General features: G+C 35.3%; 1 protein-coding gene across 1 annotated transcript; it reads left to right on the top strand.

The window, feature by feature from the left end:
- The first annotated feature begins 1737 nt into the window (after nucleotides 1-1737).
- Nucleotides 1738-7774, top strand: LOC126818075 (zinc finger protein 501). The gene is made up of 2 exons (XM_050545256.1): nucleotides 1738-1888; nucleotides 5869-7774. The coding sequence occupies exons 1-2, from the start codon at nucleotides 1886-1888 to the stop codon at nucleotides 7156-7158; spliced, it is 1293 nt and encodes a 430-aa protein (XP_050401213.1). The 5' UTR covers nucleotides 1738-1885; the 3' UTR covers nucleotides 7159-7774.
- The last annotated feature ends 10205 nt before the right edge of the window (nucleotides 7775-17979 follow it).

Genomic DNA, 17979 nt, shown 5'->3' with positions numbered 1-17979 from the left:
AAACGTAAGAAACGAGAAGGTACATACTGTTTAATCAAATCGGATAAATAGGATCGTGCCAAAGGATCGCTTAAACAGTTGGAAGTGATTGTGTTAATTTTGACAATGATGCGTTAATTAACCGGTAACCAATTTAACTGTTTTAGAACAGGTGTAATATGGTCAGATGGTTTGGTTAGAGATACAATTCGAGCTGCTTTATTCTTGATTTTCTGTAGCATGTATTTTAATACCGTGTGAAATAAAGTCAATTCATATTTGTCATTTATTTAGTTAAAAACAACAACTCTAGTGACAATCCTGTTATATTAATGTTTTAATCAAAGTCAATTTAATCATGAAGTACATTTTCCTTTCAAAGTCATTTTATTTTCAAAGTCATTTTTAAAATCAAAGTCATTTTTTAAATCAAATGATAACCGACAAAGAACCTATTAAAGTATCTTTTATATGAAATGAAGCCTATGTGATCACAGAACGAAACCTGTGGTAATCTAGTCTTCTCAATAATCGCTCTTCAGCAATCAGTCAATGTGTACAATAATTAATCAGCCAATGTACACAATGCCTGGAAATTTTAGGCAATGTACACAATGACTTGCCTCATGTACACAATGACTGACCAATGTACACATTGACTGGTTATTTCAGGCATTGTACACATTGCCTGATTGGAGACATTGACTGTAACATATGAACAAGCGCAGACTTTATGAGTTTCTTTACAATATATGTAAACAGATCAGAAAAGTTGAAAGCTTAAAGTTAAGTAAAATATAAATTGACACTGAAAGGTTGTTTTAAAAAAAAACCCAGGAGATGGTTATAAAATGGTACAGATTATTTATCATAATCTGTTTTAAATATACATTATGTAAGAGCTAAATCTGCCAATTGCAGGTCTTTCTTTAGGCCTGAAATGTTATCTAAATTATTAATTAGATATTAATTAACTTATACAGACCATAATCATCTCTCGATGGCATAGCTAGCCTGCGATATTTACTGGATTAGAACCCGGTCTCCTGCTTCTGATTAATTAAAAAAATGGATAATCAAAACTACCTATTTTATTGTTCTGACTGTAGTATCGAGGTTCGGCCCCAAATTAAACCTCTAAATACTCAGTTCGGGGTGGATCAATTTGACTGAAATATTCATCAAATTCCCTTTACATTATTTAGTTTTTATCTATTATATTGAGAACTGCCAGCTCTTTATCTAATCTCCCATACTGTATCTTTAATAAAGTGGCTATTGTTACAACGAGTCTGAGCCAAGTTTAGAACAAATTCCAAAATAGCTGCCAATCTCCCCAACACCAGCTTTGAAAAAGGGACAATATTTTCAACGTTTTCAGAACTGAAGGCAGCAATTAAGAGATTGGAAGGGTTAGGGTTAGTACTAATTTTACGACTATTCAATTTTTAACAATAGCCTGAGGACTATTTTTACGAATCGTTGTAACAATAGCCACTGCCTATCTTTAAACATGCCTACCTAACTTAAAGAACCCTATGCTCAAGCCAATTTTTGAAATATATTTGTACTATATTAGTCTTTAAATGCCTTGGTTTGTGTTGAGATTATAATCCCATTTTCCTCCGTTTGTTTGACGTTAACCGTAGAAGTTGATGGGACGAAAATGGCCTATTATGAGTTATTCGGGTAGGATAGATCCGCATCTTCTATCAATATACAACTATTTCAATGTTTGTTCCGGAAATGAACGTGGGATAGCGAAGAAAGGCGGTTTTCTTTATGCCATCACACTTCTCGTCTGTGGAAATTAACACTGTTAACCCCCAAGACGACTGACTTTGTTTTGAAGCGTTAAATCAACTTGTATCTGTAAACATCAACAAGTAACGGTCATAACATCACAATGGTAAGTTGTCAGCGTTATTTCACTTTGGGACTCGCGTCATTTGACCGCGACATTTGGGACTCGGGTATACGACGTTTGGGACTCGGGTAAACGACATTTGGGGCTCGGGTATACGGCATTTGAGACTCGAGAAAAAATGGTGGACACAATATGCCAATTGGCAATTGAATTATAAGTAGGCCTATAATTTATTATAATCAAAAAATACCAACGATTTAAATAAAATATATTTTTAACAATACATTTATTTAATACATAATTGACAGATTGAATAAAATATATTTTAACAATACCGTTAAAAAATACATAATTCACAGATTGAATTTAATTTCTTTATTATTATTCATAATCTGTCTTCGGCCATCATCTAAAACGAAAAAAGATAACTTCTTAAGAGTTCCAAATGTCGTTTATATTGAGTCCCAAATGTCATTTGTGTTGAGTCCCAAATGACGCCAATCAAGTCCCAAACGTCGTCAACTGAGTCCCAAATGTCGTCAACTGAGTCCCAAATGTCGTTTATGTTGAGTCCCAAATGACGTGAGTCCCAAATGACGTGATACCTAACAGGAGATGTTAAGGGGGGCTAGCCATGACCTTACACACAAATCTCAAGCGAATCGCTCAATGACTTTTCATATTACTGACCTGTTACCTTCTGATATCACAAACAATTCCATGCCTGAAAAGAATATGGCGTTTTGAACTCGGATAGGTGACGTTTCGGACTCGGATAGGTGACGTTTCAGACTCAGGAATAAGACTGTATCCCAGGTATCATTTAATCTTGTGTATCTAGCACTAATTTCTTTCACATTTGTTAATGAGTGTCCAATTTACTTTTAGTTAATTTTCATTTTCACAACAACTGAGTGTCCTAGCCATCGGAATGCCGATCAAACACTTGATCTGCATACTGGCAGAATAAACAAAAAATAATCTATCTAATTTAACCCATAGGTTGATAAAAAATAAAACATATAAAGATTAATATCTCAGTAACATTCTAAATATAAAAATTTTGCTGAATATCGACACTGATAAACACTCTATGGGGTCAGGAATTATCGTCATGGTGCATGTGTAGTAGACTGGTTTGTTTATGTTTTTTGTCTTTTACCACTGTATTTCGCATGCTCTGCGGACTGTTACCAGTAAAGATTGCCACAGTTTCGTGTTATTTTTTGAAAGAAAATTGAATGAGGATTAATTTGGTATAAGGTTTGCCATATCTATATGTCGTACTAAGACACTAAAATTAGCTTTGAAATCGGAACAAATTTTAAAATAATAATTAAAGTGAATGATTACAAGAAAATTAACACATATTTAGTATCATACGAAAGGTCATTTTTTTCTGCTTTTGTTACTATTTATAGGAAATGTATTTCGTTATTGGCAACTGTGGTTTACAGGGCAAGAAATTCACGTGAATTTCCGAATCTGATTCGCGGAAGGATTCTCGCAAGAGCTTACGTTGCGAATCTACAAGGATTCACGTAAAAAAAATTTAAAATAAAAAAAAAAAAAATCTCGGAGAATTGTCGAGTCCGACTATTGAATGTTGACAGTGTTCGTAATTTTGTCAGCTTTAGCCGATTGACATTTAATCTAGCCGATTGGTAAAACAATGAATCGGCCACTATGGTGTCATAAATCAATATCCTTTTGGCTAAATTACAACGGGGTAATAAAGAAGTCAATCAACTTGCTTGTCGGCTACAACAACAGTCATACCTTAGTGAGAATCGGCCATGTGGTTCATAATCCAAGAAATTAGCACATTTAAAAGTGATTTTGATAATCCGGTGAAAAAACAAAACACGCTTGCTGATAATACATAGTAGGTTCAGTAAAATCCGTCAGGTTGCGAATAAAGACGATCTCGACATGGTTTGCGAATCGCATGTCTTTACGCTCCGTCCGTGTGAATTCCAGGTACCAGTAAATATTAAAATAATAACTGGATCATACATTGATGGATTCACTGACCAGTTGTTAGGTAAATTTAAATCTTCATTGAATATAATCCCCTGGTAGAACACCGAATACGTACACGGAAAGAAAAACAGTGGGTATTTTCCCGACAGAATCTCAATTCCAATGACATGTGACAAATCGGTTGGAATAAGGTCAATAAACCAGATCTAAATAGCGTTTACCGTTATGATTTTTTATTTTATACACATGCTGACATAGGCTTAATTTTAAAAATATTATTTGTGGACTCTCTACAGGTCACAATTCTTGTCCGATTTTGACGAAACTTGAAATATAGCTTTATCCCAACAAAATCTTGGCTGCTTTCGATATTGGCATGTATCGGATCGAAACTTCATGGATTATGGCCCCTGTTTGTACGAAAAGTCACGTTTTTAGCTTGTGGACCCTATAGAGGTCACAATTTTTATCCGATTTTGTTGAAACTTGAAATGTAAGTTTATAACCCAAAGATCTCAGTTCCTTTCGATATTCGCGCATATCGGACTGTAACTTCCTGAATTATGGCCCCTGTTTGTACGAAAAATCGTGTTTTTAGCTTGTGGACCCTATAGAAGTCATAATTTTTATCCGATTTAAAAAACCGTATTATTATATCACCATTACACCCTAAGGACGACTGAGTTCGAATTTCGTGAAAATCGGCCCAAAATTGACAGACAAAATGGCTGCCGTTCGTTCTCAAATAGCGTAAAAATATGGTATATCAAGATTGTGGACCCTATAGTGGTCACAATTTTTATCCGATTTTGTTGAAACTTGAAATGTAAGTTTATAACCCAAAGATCTCGGTTCCTGTCGATATTCGCGCATATCGGACTGTAACTTCCTGAATTATGGCCCCTGATTGTACGAAAAATCGCGTTTTTAGCTTGTGTACCCTGTAGAAGTCATAATTTTTATCCAATTTAAAAACCCGTATTATTATATCACCGTTACACCCTAAGGACGACTGAGTTCGAATTTCGTGAAAATCGGCCCAAAATTGACAGACAAAATGGCCGCCGTTCGTTCTCAAAAAACGTAAAAATATGGTATATCAAGGTTGTGACCCTATAGAGGTCACAATTTTTATCCGATTTTGTTGAAACTTGAAATGTAAGTTTATAACCCAAAGATCTTGGTTCCTTTCGATATTCGCGCATATCGGACCGTAACTTCCTGAATTATGGTCCCTGATAGTATGAAAAATTGCGTTTTTAGCTTGTGGACCCGATAGAGATCATAATTTTTATCCGATTTAAAAAACGTATTATTATATCACCGTTACACCCTAAGGACGACTGAGTTCGAATTTCGTTAAAATCGGCCCAAAATTGACAGACAAAATGTCCGCCGTTCGTTCTCAAATAGCGTAACAATATGGTATATCAAGGTTGTGGACCCTAAAGAGGTCACAATTTTTATCCGATTTTGTTGAAACTTGAAATGTAAGTTTATAACCCAAAGATCTTGGATCTTTTCAATATTCGTGCATATCGGCCCGTAACTTCCTGAATTATGGCCCCTGATTGTACGAAAAATCGCGTTTTTAGCTTGTGGACCCTATAGAGGTCATAATTTTTATCCGATATAAAAAAACGTATTATTATATCACCGTTACACCCTAGGGTCGACTGAGTTCGAATTTTGTGAAAATCGGGCCAAAATTGACAGACAAAATGGCTGTCGTTCGTTCTCAAATAGCGTAAGAATATGGTATATCAAGGTTGTGGACCCTATAGAGGTCCCAATTTTGATCCGATTTTGATGAAACTTGAAATTCATATTTATAACCCAAAGATCTTGGTTCCTTTCGATATTCGCACATATTGGATCATAACTTCCTGAATTATGGCCCTTGATTGTACGAAAAATTCACTTCTTTTTTTGAGCTTGTTCTCTGTCCATCTCTTGCAAAATGTGGGCGTATCTTGCATGGCAACCGCTTGTTATATGTTACAGGAAACTAATAATCTTAAAACTTTTATATATTGCAGGAAACTATTGATGTTAAATCCTTTCATCAATGTACAATTTGTGATGAAATTTTTCCAAAATTTGATGATTTCGAAAACCACTACAAAGTGCATGCCAGAGAAGAGAAAACTGATGTAGATGAATATTGTCATGTTAAAGAAGAGAAAACTGATGACGTAGATGAATATTGTCATGTTAAAGAAGAGAAAACTGATGATATTGAAACATGCTATCAGTGTGATTTGTGTGATGAAGAATTTAAATTAGAAACTGATTTAGAAAAACACTGTGAAAAACATGTTAAAGATGAGGATTCTGTTTTACAACATGATAGAAAAATAGAGACAAGTTTTAGCCAGAATGCTAAAAAAGAAAAACACAATTCACAAGAGGCTAAGAAATGTGATGTTTGTAATAAATTATTTATTAATGAATATTACCTTCAAATTCACATGAGAAATCATACAGTAGAAAAGTCTTTTAAATGTGATGTTTGTAGTAAATCATTTACTCGGAATAGTCAATTACAGAGACATGTCAGAATTCATACTGAAGAAAAACCTTATATATGTGATATTTGTAGTAAAACATTCTCTGCTAGTGGTAATCTACATAAACACATGAAAATACATACAGGCGACAAACCTTATAAATGTGATGTTTGTAGTAAATCATTTACTCAGATTAGTAATCTACAGACTCACAGGAGAATCCATACAGGTGAAAAACCTTATAAATGTGATGTTTGTTTAAAGTCATTTACTAGAAGTTTTGATCTACAGAAACACAGGAGAATTCATGCTGGAGAAACACCTTATAAATGTGATGTTTGTAGTAAATCATTTACTGAGAGTGGAAGTCTACAGTCACACATGAGAATTCATACAAGGGGAAAACCTTTTCAATGTGATGTTTGTGGTAAACCATTTTCTGATCGTAGTCAACTACAGTCCCACATAAGGATTCATACAGGTGAAAAACCTTATAAATGTGATTTCTGTAGTAAATCATTCACACAAAGTAATGGTCGATGGAGACACATGCATCTTCATACAGGTGAAAAACCTTATAAATGTGATGTTTGTAAGAAATCATTTAGAACCACATCTTATCTTAAAGTGCACACGAGAAGTCATACAGGTGAAAAACCTTATATATGTGATGTTTGTAGTAAATCATTTACTGATAGTAGTACTCTACAGAACCACACCAGAACTCATACAGGTGAAAGACCATATAAATGTGATGTTTGTAATAAATCATTCAGTAGACCCTTTACCCTAAAGAGACACATGAAAATTCATATGTGAGGATTGTGGTAATTTATTTATATAGAGTAGAAGTCCAGTTATTGAAGTAATTTAGGCATAGATAGTAGAAGTCCAGTGATTGTGTTTAATTATTCATATAGAGTAGAAGTCCAGTGATTGTGTTTAATTATTCATAGAGATAAGTCCAGTGATTGTGGTAATTTATTCATATAGAGTAGAAGTCCAGTGATTGTGGTAATTTATTCATATAGAGTAGAAGTCCAGTGATGATTGTGGTAATTTATTCATAGAGAGTAAAAGTCCAGTGATTGTGGTAATTTATGCATAGAGAGTAGAAGTCCAGTGATTGAAGTAATTTATTCATATAGAGTAGAAGTCCAGTGATGGTGGTAATTTATTCATATAGAGTAGAAGTCCAGTGATGATTGTGGTAATTTATTCATAGAGAGTAAAAGTCCAGTGATTGTGGTAATTTATGCATAGAGAGTAAAAGTCCAGTGATTGAAGTAATTTATTCATATAGAGTAGAAGTCCAGTGATGGTGGCAAATTTGTTCGTATAGAGTAGAAGTCCAGTGATGATTGTAATAATTTAATCATTGAGACAAATATTTTTATCAAAATAAAGGGGCAGATGGATTCAGACAACAATTAAAAATCACAGTCAACTAAATATTCAATTTGATATCAAATAAAAATAGATCCACCTTGCTATTTTTATACGTCCACATTCATAATGTGAACGTATTATGCCGTCGCCCCTGTCTGTGTGTGTGTGTGTGTGTATGTATGTATGTGTGTGTGTGTGTGTGTGTGTGTCTGTGGTTCGCCTACAGGGCGCAATTCTTCATGGATTTTCTTCAAACTTGGTATACTTATTCCTTATACCCCAAGGAAGATCCCTATTGTTTTTGGTGCATGCCCGACCCCCCGGGGCAGAGCCACGCCCATTTCTAGTATTTGTTTGTTTGTCGTCTACAGGCCACATTTCTTAACTAATAATCTTGAAACTTTGCATACACATTCTTTGTACCCTAAGGAACATCCCTATCGTTTGGGGTGCATGCCCAACCCCCAGGGGCAGAGCCACGCCCATTTTCTTTTCGTGTGTCTTTGTGTCGCCTACAGGGCGCAATTCTTACTGGATTTTCTTCAAACTTGGTATACTTATTCCTTATACCCCAAGGAAGATCCCTATTGTTTTTGGTGCATGCCCGACCCCCAGGGGCAGAGCCACGCCCATTTCTAGTATTTGTTTGTTTGTCGTCTACAGGCCACATTTCTTAACTTATAATCTTGCATACACATTCTTTGTACCCTAAGGAACATCCCTATCGTTTGGGGTACATGCCCAACCCCCAGGGGCAGAGCCACGCCCATTTCCCATTTTCTTTTCGTGTGTCTTTGTGTCGCCTACAGGGCGCAATTCTTACTGGATTTTCTTCAAACTTGGTATACTTATTCCTTATACCCCAAGGATGACTTTATTTTGTTTGGTGGATACCCGACCCCCTGGGACAGAGCCACGCCCAATTTTTGTGTGTGTCTTTTGTCGTCTATAGGCCGCAATTCCTTACTGATCCTTTTGAAACTTTGTATACCTATTCCTTATACCTTAAGGATGAACCTATTGTTTTTGCTGAGCCACACCCATTTTCCTTTGTGTGTGTGTGTGTGTGTGTGTGCGTGTTGCCTACGGCCACAATTCGTCTTGGAACTTGATATAACTATTCCTTATAGCCTAAAGATAGCAACTACTGATTTTAGTGCATGCCCCGATTCCTAGGGACAGAGCCACGCCCAATTTTTGTGTTTATCGTATACTGGCCACAATTATGAATGACTCAACTTCAAATTTGGCATATGTATTCCTTATAGTCTAAAGGCGGCCATGCCCAGTTTTTGTGTTTAGCGTCTAAAGGTCACAGTTGTGAATGGATTATCTTGGAATTTAGTATAGCCTACTTATTCCTTATACCCCAAGTACGGCAACTATTGATTTTGGTACATGGTCCGCCCGCTTGGCCCAAGGACGGTTACTATTGATTTTGTTACATGGTACATGCCCCCACCCCCACCGGGCGGTGCCACACCCACGTTCTGTTCATATTTGGTCTGTAAATAATCTACAGGTTGCAATTATTAACATATTTGGATCCAATTCAGTATGATCCATCATAGGGTTGTGTCCATTTATATTGGTCCATATTCAACTCCCAGGGGCAGAGCCACGCCCAATTTTAGCGTTTTTTGTCTATAGGCTGGAATTCTGAATATGAATGGATCATCTTGGAACATATTTATTCCTTATACCGTAAGAATAGCAACCATTTATTTTGGTGCATGTCTCGACCCCCAGGGGCTGTGTCACACTGACGTTTTGTTAAATTAGGTCTGTAAATTTGGCAAAACAAATCCAACGCCTAGCCTTTTATTTTAAAAAGTACCATATGAATCAAAGCAGGAATGTGGACGTATATTGCAGCGATAGCGATGCTCTCGTTCATATTTAATTCCTGACAGTATTCAAATTTATGTTGGTAATATTACTACAAAATTACGTGTTTTCGTAATACGATAGATAGGGAGCTTGCCGACCCGTGCTTACTTCATATTCATGCCAGTAATATTCCTCCAAAATTACGTGTTTTCGTTTAATCAGTCGTATAAAGACATAGCCATCTTCCGTGTATTATCATGTTTGTTTCATCTGTTACACATTACACATAATTCCCGCCCAAATCAACCTATTTAATATTTTCATTGGAAGACGTAGTTTCATTATGGAAATGGTTTAACATCCTACTGTCTTACTGTTTTCCTCTGACTGGGCTAATGAAAATGGGTATACACCATACAGTGTGCTATGAGAGGAAATTTTGCCCGGACAGCGGCACTATGGCCTACTCTTATATGGAATTCCAACTGCCAAGGGATCTTTTAAATGCATGCCAATCTATACACCCATATGGAAATGTGGATGTATATTGCAGTTGCCCCTGTCCATCAATCGGTCCGTCCGTCCACAATTTCTTGTGAACACTCTTAACTCCATGAGGTTTTAATCCGATTGTTTTAAAAGTGATATATGTGGTTTATATTAGTGCGATGAAGAATCCTATTTAATTTCAATAATTTCTGTTTACTATGCCTAGAGTTATGGCCCTTGTTTTTTTTAACCTTGTTAACGCTAATACGCCAAAAGTTATCAAACGATCTTTGTGGAATTTATATGCATTATGTCTAGAGTTATGGCCCTTGTTTCTCTTTATTGAACCTTGTGAACGCTTTCACTTTATTGAACCTTGTGAACGCTCTAACGCCAAAAGTTATCAACCGATCTTTGTGAAATTTATATGCATTATTTAATATTAGTGAATGGAATTTCAGCAATTTCCATAGTTACATCTAGAGTTATGGCCCTTGTTTTACTTTGTGAGCCTTGTGACAAAAGTGATCATCCAATCTGTATGAAATTTATATGCATTTTTTAAATTTGTAAAACAAAAGAGCCTGTCAAATTTCAACAATTCTGTATACTACTTCCAGAGTTGTGGCCCTTGTTTCAGTTTTTAGAACTTTGTGAACCCTCAAACGACAAAATTATAATCTGATCAAGATTGTGGGTAAAATTCAAGATTATAGCAACCTGTTTTGTGCTCGTACCAAAAGCACTATCGTGTATGAAATTAAAAGTCCAATCTTCCAATATGAAATGAAATGGAGTTTAATGTCCTACTGTTCTGCTCCGACTGGGCAAATGAAGACGGACTTCCGATAAGAATTGTCAGCAAATTGTTAACTAATCAATTAGGGGAAATAAACAACACAAATTATATGCTTTAGTTGATACTTATATTAAAGGTAATTATATTCCTGGCATTTTGGACTTCCAGGGGTTGGTGCAGTTTTATGGAAGACCAAACAGCTCTTTATTCAGTGTTTTTAAATTTAGCTCTTAATTCATAGTCCTTAATTCTTCATTTGTTGTCGTATTTCGACATGTGTACATAATTACTATTTACAGTTTTTCTACCAAAATTAGATTTCAAGATAATTTAAATGGGCAGATTCGTTTGAGTTGTTGCATACTTTGTAATGTAAACATGTTCGACTAAATTGTGTAGTCAAATGAATAAAAAGAAACATTACCGATCATATTAATAATTATTTCATAAGTGCAGAAGTTTTAACACATATGAGTAAATATTTAATGAATTAAGTGAATAGAAGAACTCTGTCTTTAAATGACGTATTATCAGCACATAGCATTTCTTCGTTTCGTTGTGAATTTCCCTGTAGTTCTAATTTTTTTAGAAGAATAAAATTACGCGGGAAATAAATGAATCCCATTCATCAAGTCGCATTATTCCCTTTTTTTGGGGTGTTCGCCTTTAGCCGTTTTAGGAGAATCACAAACACCGGCCAGAATGTGTAACTAGAAAAAGACTTGTCCAATTAGATAGACAATATGAGCACGGTGAATATATCTACAGCATATTAGTCTGATACTTGAAACAAACTTGTCATATTACATAGACAGTATGAGCATATCATATCAAACGGTGAATATGGCTACAACATATTAGTCTGATACTTGAAACAGACTTGTCATATTACATAGACGATATGAGCATATCATATCAAACGGTGAATATGGCTACAACATATTAGTCTAGTACTAGAAACAAACTTGTCATATTTGTCTGGTATCATATCTTTATTACCTTAAAAATTAATGTTTAGAATCAGACAGTATTTAATTTCTGCCGACGTATAATATTAATTTGCTATATATTTGCGAGACAAGATTCAATATTAAAGAGAAGTTTAATATTAATGGCTCAATACCACTCTTTTTGTAACAGAATAATATGTCCCAATCTTTATTCTGGTCAACAAATTGAACTAGTATTCCAATTAATTGATGATACAAATTTCATCTTAACACACCTAATTTAAAAAATCGGAAAAATTAAACTAAATGATTTGAAAAGCCTAACGTAAATCTTTTCAAATGTGACTTGGATTTAAAATTATTTTCGAACCCTCTGGACAAGTAAAATAGTATATAATAATTTACACAATAGGTAGGACACATAAACATCTAATATTTATTTACTGGAGCTGTCAAGCCAGTAAGGGTGTTATTGTCTCTTTAAAGGAGCTAAGTCTCTAACTCAATATCATCAAAATCTTCGACATTGAAAACACGAATTACCTGTCAATTCAAATCAACATTGATGTTGTGATCTTACATATAAAAGATGGGCTTCTGATATCCAATATTCAAGACAAAAAAAAAATTTAACCATTGGTACACGAATCGTGTACCATAATGCTTTTCAGCGCCATTTGGAACAAGGGACTCAAAGAACAAAGCTAGACATATTCCACAAGGCTAGACATATTCCACAGGGCTAGACATATTCCACAAGTCATGTCAAATGGTGACGCTATATTCTTATCTGGGGAGCATGCGCAATAAAGCCAACTCTCACACACGTACTCATATTTTCTCTAGAATTTATTTTCCAATCACAGTGGTCGGATTGTAATCTAGAACGACTTAACACATTAGTATACCTTTGGGAGTACATTTATTTACATCTATATACACGTATATCATACTCTATCTGTACAGTTTATTTATTTACATCTTTACACACGCATACCACACTCTGTCTATATAGTTTATTTATTTACATCTTTACACACGTATACCATACTCTGTCTATACAGTTTATTTATATACACGTATACGACACTTTATCTATACAGTTTATGAGAACTATTTATTTATTGGAATTCTGCATTGGCCGAGAAAGTTCATCCAGATTTTCCGGCGTGGTTCTCCCTTGTCAGTGATGCAGGACGGAGGGGCTGACAAGGAAAGCTGTCTAGTCGTTCGGATGGGACGAAAAACCGAGGTCCCGTGTACACATTGGCGTGCACGTAAAAGATCCCTTGGCAGTTGGAATTCGATATAAGAGTAGGCCGTAGTGCCGCTGTCCGGGCAAAATTTCCCTCATAGCACACTGTATGGCGTATGCCCGTCTTCATTAGCCCAGTTTAGGAGCAGAACAGTAGGACGTTAAACCCCATTTCATTTCATTTCATTTTATTGGAATAAGTTTGTTGATTCCACCTATAAATAATAAATAGTTTAAAATCTGATTCCTGTCTGTGAATCAGATTATGGACAAGAACTAGAGATGATTCAGTGATATTTTGACACATGATATATAGTCCAGACGCAGGGGTTTGTGGTCTGCAGTTTGTAGATATATGATCTGGACCCCACAAAACGCAACTCTGAATATGCTTATGGGGTCACCACCAAGGGAAGCTGTTCACATTACCACCAACATTGGTTTTGTAACACATCTCGAGTACATCCACGAAACCTGGTCAAACTGATCCTTTGAGCTGTCGTCCTTACGCTATAAAGAACACATATCCTAAGTTCCAAGACGATCCATTAAGAATCTTAACCTGTAGGCAACACAGACACAAAGAAAAATGGGTGTGACTCTGTCCCTAGGGTTCAGACAATCAACCAAAAAAACAATAGGGGTCATCCTTGGGGTATAAGGAATTGGAATGCAAAGTTTCAAAAGGTGTGGCTCTGTCCCAGGGGGTCGGACATGCACCCAAAATAATAGAGGTCATTCCTAGGGTATAAGGAATGAGTATAAAAAGTTTTCAAGACGATCGAATAAGAATTGCGGCCTGTAAGTGACACACAAAACGAAAATGGGCGTGGCTCTGCCCCTGGGTATTGGGCATTCACCACAAATAAGGATGTTCCTTTGTGTAAAAGGAATAAGCGTACAAAGTTTCAAGATGATACGTTAAGAAGTGCGACCTGTAGACGACAAACAAATAGAAGAAATGAACGTGGCTCTGCCCCTGGGGGTCGGGCATGCACAAAAACATTAGGGATCATCCTAATGGGTATAAGTAATGGGTATGTAAAGTTTCAAGAGGCTCACTTAAGAACTGTGGCCTGTAAAACAGCTACTATCACAAGCAATACAGATCAGCATATTAGGCTTTCGCCTACCCAGTTAACATGGATGGTTAGATTTACGTAAAGTTACGTCATTTTGGTTAGCATCCAATAATAGTTAAATTTTATGGCTAAATTGACATTATTTTTAGGATAGAAAAAGACGTAAATTTAATCTGCACCTATTGCTACTATTACAAGCAATACAGATCACCATAATGATAGACATGTATACACCGACCACAAAATGGCAACCTATTAGCTTAGCTGATCAACCGATAAAACACTAATTTTACCTGATTGTGCAGCACTAAACGTATGTCATAAGTTTCTATTTGACCCACCCGGTCTGTGTTGCTTGATTTATTGCCATGTCGTGCTGTTGCACTTATTGTGGTGTTTGAGAGAAATTGTCTCTCCGTTTTACAGTGTGCTATTTTAAGAGGAATTATCTCTGTTGCAATCCATTAGGTTTATTGTTGTGGATTATCTCTGTTGCAATCTAAGTTTAGGATTGTTGTTGTGAATTATTAGCACGCCAGATTAAACCAATTCAAGGATTATTGATGTTAGATTTGTATCAACACGATCCTGTTTAGATTTGGAATTACTATGGCTAACATATATAAAGAACTGTTTACAAACTAATGTCATTTTATTATTAATATCATTAAACAGGGCTTGCCACGAGACGCGAGCAGTTGCTCGCGCTGTGCTCGCGTAAAATTTTAAGAAAAACCTGTAAAAATAATCAAAATATTGACAAGTTTATTGTCGAAACTGACCCAACAATGTCAATAACGTCATAAATGCGTCTGTCAACCTGAGATTCACCCAGCTGCACGCGGCGTTTTCACCTTAATTTAATTGGCTAATGAAGTAACTCGCCACTCAGGAGGTCAAGTCGTGTTACTAAAAATACACTTTAGACCTGAACGTCATGACTGGTTTTCCTACGAACACCAGTAACAAACGCGTGATAATCGAGTCTAAAGTAAAGCATGTTTACATCCGGCATTTGACATTCACGCTAAAATGAACACATTCCAAACTAATATATATCGGTATTTCGTATTTTATCAGAACTTCGGTTTTTATTCCATCGTGCAGTCGTATGATTTTCAATCTAAGCGTAATAATGGCCAAAGGAAACCCGATTGCCCTATCCACATTTATGTCGTGGGGTGAAGAAATCCATACGGAAATTGGTTTTAAAGAAGAGTATGACTGTCAAAAACAGAAAGCGATAGTCACACATGTTTACTGCAAACTATGTGCCAGGAATAGCAATTTTCTTAAAACAATGGCAACAAAAGGACAGGTGTCGAATGATATCATGAACTATGTAATAGGAACCAGTTACATTAAAAAATTCAATTTAAATAGGCATCTTTCGGGTAGAGCACACAAACTAGCAGCTGATTATGATAAAATGCAAACAAGTTCAACAAGTGATAGTCCCAAGCCAACGTCAAGTGACCAACCCAGAATAGATGCAACATTGAAATCTTCTTCTGTGGAAGCCTATTCAAAACTTTTTAATACAGCATATAATATAGTTGTGCATGGAAAACCTTTTGTTGACTTTTCATACATTGTCAACATACAAAAAGAAAATGGTGTTCAACTTTTGAAGGGAAAACAAAACAATAAACTATGTGCTGTTATGACACAATTTATAGCTGAAAGTATTCAAGACAAAGTGTCTGAAATTGTCAGGCTTAGTGCATGCGCATTCAGCATTTTAAATGATGGTAGCCAGCCCAAAAAAACAGGAGGTGATTTGGAACTTATATATATAAGAGTACTAGGGAGTGAAGGCCTTCCTTGCTATTACTGTGTTGGTCTTGAGGAATTGGCAGCGCATGGTGGAGGAGACGCTGAATCTATTAAAACCGCCATCGATGACACATTTCTTCAAAAAATAAAATTAGATGGCTCGACATATCAGGATAAGTGTATCAGCATTACAGCTGATGGGGCATCAGTGAATATGGGAAAATACAATGGTGTTTTTACACGATTCACCAGTGACAGGCCATGGCTATTGACAATACACTGTGTTGCCCATCGTGCTGAACTAGCTGCTAAAGATGCCTTTTTGAAAAGTGCAGAACTCCAGGAGGTGGATGAGTTTTATTTAGCTAACTATAAACTTTTAAAAAATTCTGGTAAATTAAAAGGAGAGCTCAAAGCAGCATGTATAGCAAGTGACATTCCCTATTATGAATTGAGAAAAATTCATGGAACCAGGTTTCAACACCATCGCAGGGAAGGTTTCAAAAAGCTAATCAAAATGTGGTTCCCTTTGATAACCTGTTAAAAGGTCACACTGCAGAGACCAGAGCAAAGTTAACAGGATTTTTGAAAAAACTCCACAGATATGATTTCTTTACTGCGGTTTGCACATATTTAGATATATTAGAAAGTTTATCTTTTCTGTGTAAATGTTTCGAGAAGGAACATATTTTAGCTTTTGATGTGATGTCTAACATTAACATTACTAAAGAATCATTAAATGAACTTTTAAATGACAACCCAAGTTTGTTAGAGTTAAACTCGAAGTATTGTCAATTAGTTTGTATTTCTGAAAACACAGACAGTAGTAGTTTATTTAATTATAAAATAGTTAAGGAATTTTGTATTTCTGGGGATAGGAAAAAGGAAATAAACAAGACATATAAACAATTAGAAATACAAAACATAGTAAATGTAGATAAGGCATTAAGTGTTTATAATAAAATTAAGCATATTGTAATTACAAAACTGAATGAAGCATATATTAAGAGGTTTGAATCTTTTGATAGCGATATTTTTGTTGCTATGGAGTTTATAGACCCAGCACGGTGGAATATGTCCGAAAAGGATTAATTCAAAAGTTATGGGGTAAATGAAATAGATTTGTTAAGTATACACTTTGACAAAACACTGAAAATTCAAGGGTATAATGTACAAAAATGTTTATCTGAATGGAAATGTTTTAAAGTTGAGGTTAAAGCTAAATATTTGGGTAAAAAGTGTATAGATCTATGGCAATATTTTTTTCTGTATAAAAAAGAGTCATTCCTAAATTTGTGTTTATTAGCAGAAATTATTTTAATTGTGTCTGTGAGCAATTGTACTGTAGAGAGAGGTTTTAGTTTTTTAACTCACACTCTTTCAGATAGGAGATTGTCAATAAATCATAATAATTTAACATCATATATCATAGTTAGGAATAACCACTTTGCATTCACTGAAAGTGAAAGAAAGGGCATTTTAAAAAGAGCTGTAAATAATTATTTGTCCAGGAAAAGACGCGTATGTGTTTTAGACAATAGGTCTTCTGTTGGAAAAGAATGTAGTAGTCCCAAACGCCAGCGTCTTCTTGATAAAGACTACAACATAATAGATTTAGATGTCGACTCTGACTCTCTAAGTTGTAGTTCTTCTGACGTTTCTGATTCTGATGGAGAATCAAACTAAAATCTGAAAAAACTTACACTGAGACAAATCATATTAAAAATAAAAATTCTATTACTATATTCTGCTGAAATATGGAGCATGGGATATAATATCCGTCCTGTACATTATGTTATTAATAGAATTAGAATATCCGTCCTGTATTATATATTACTATTTTGTCTTGCTCAGTCTTAGCTATGATCCTAGTCAATCTTTTTTTGTTTTATAATATTTGTTTTTGATTATGTTTTGTCATAGTGCCAACTCTTAGTATCTAACTAAAGAATTCATTTAATGATAGAATGGGTCCGTCCTGTATTTATTGTTGAATTGTTGCTCAATCGTTTATTTTGTTGTTTTGTTATAAAGAATTGAAAAATAAATATATTACAAACTATAAACAGC

The sequence above is a fragment of the Patella vulgata genome, chromosome 1, assembly GCF_932274485.2.
Source record: "Patella vulgata chromosome 1, xgPatVulg1.2, whole genome shotgun sequence".
NCBI lineage: Eukaryota > Metazoa > Mollusca > Gastropoda > Patellidae > Patella > Patella vulgata.
The sequence above is the reverse complement of the archived record's forward strand: the minus strand, read 5'-3'. Positions and strand labels throughout refer to the sequence as shown.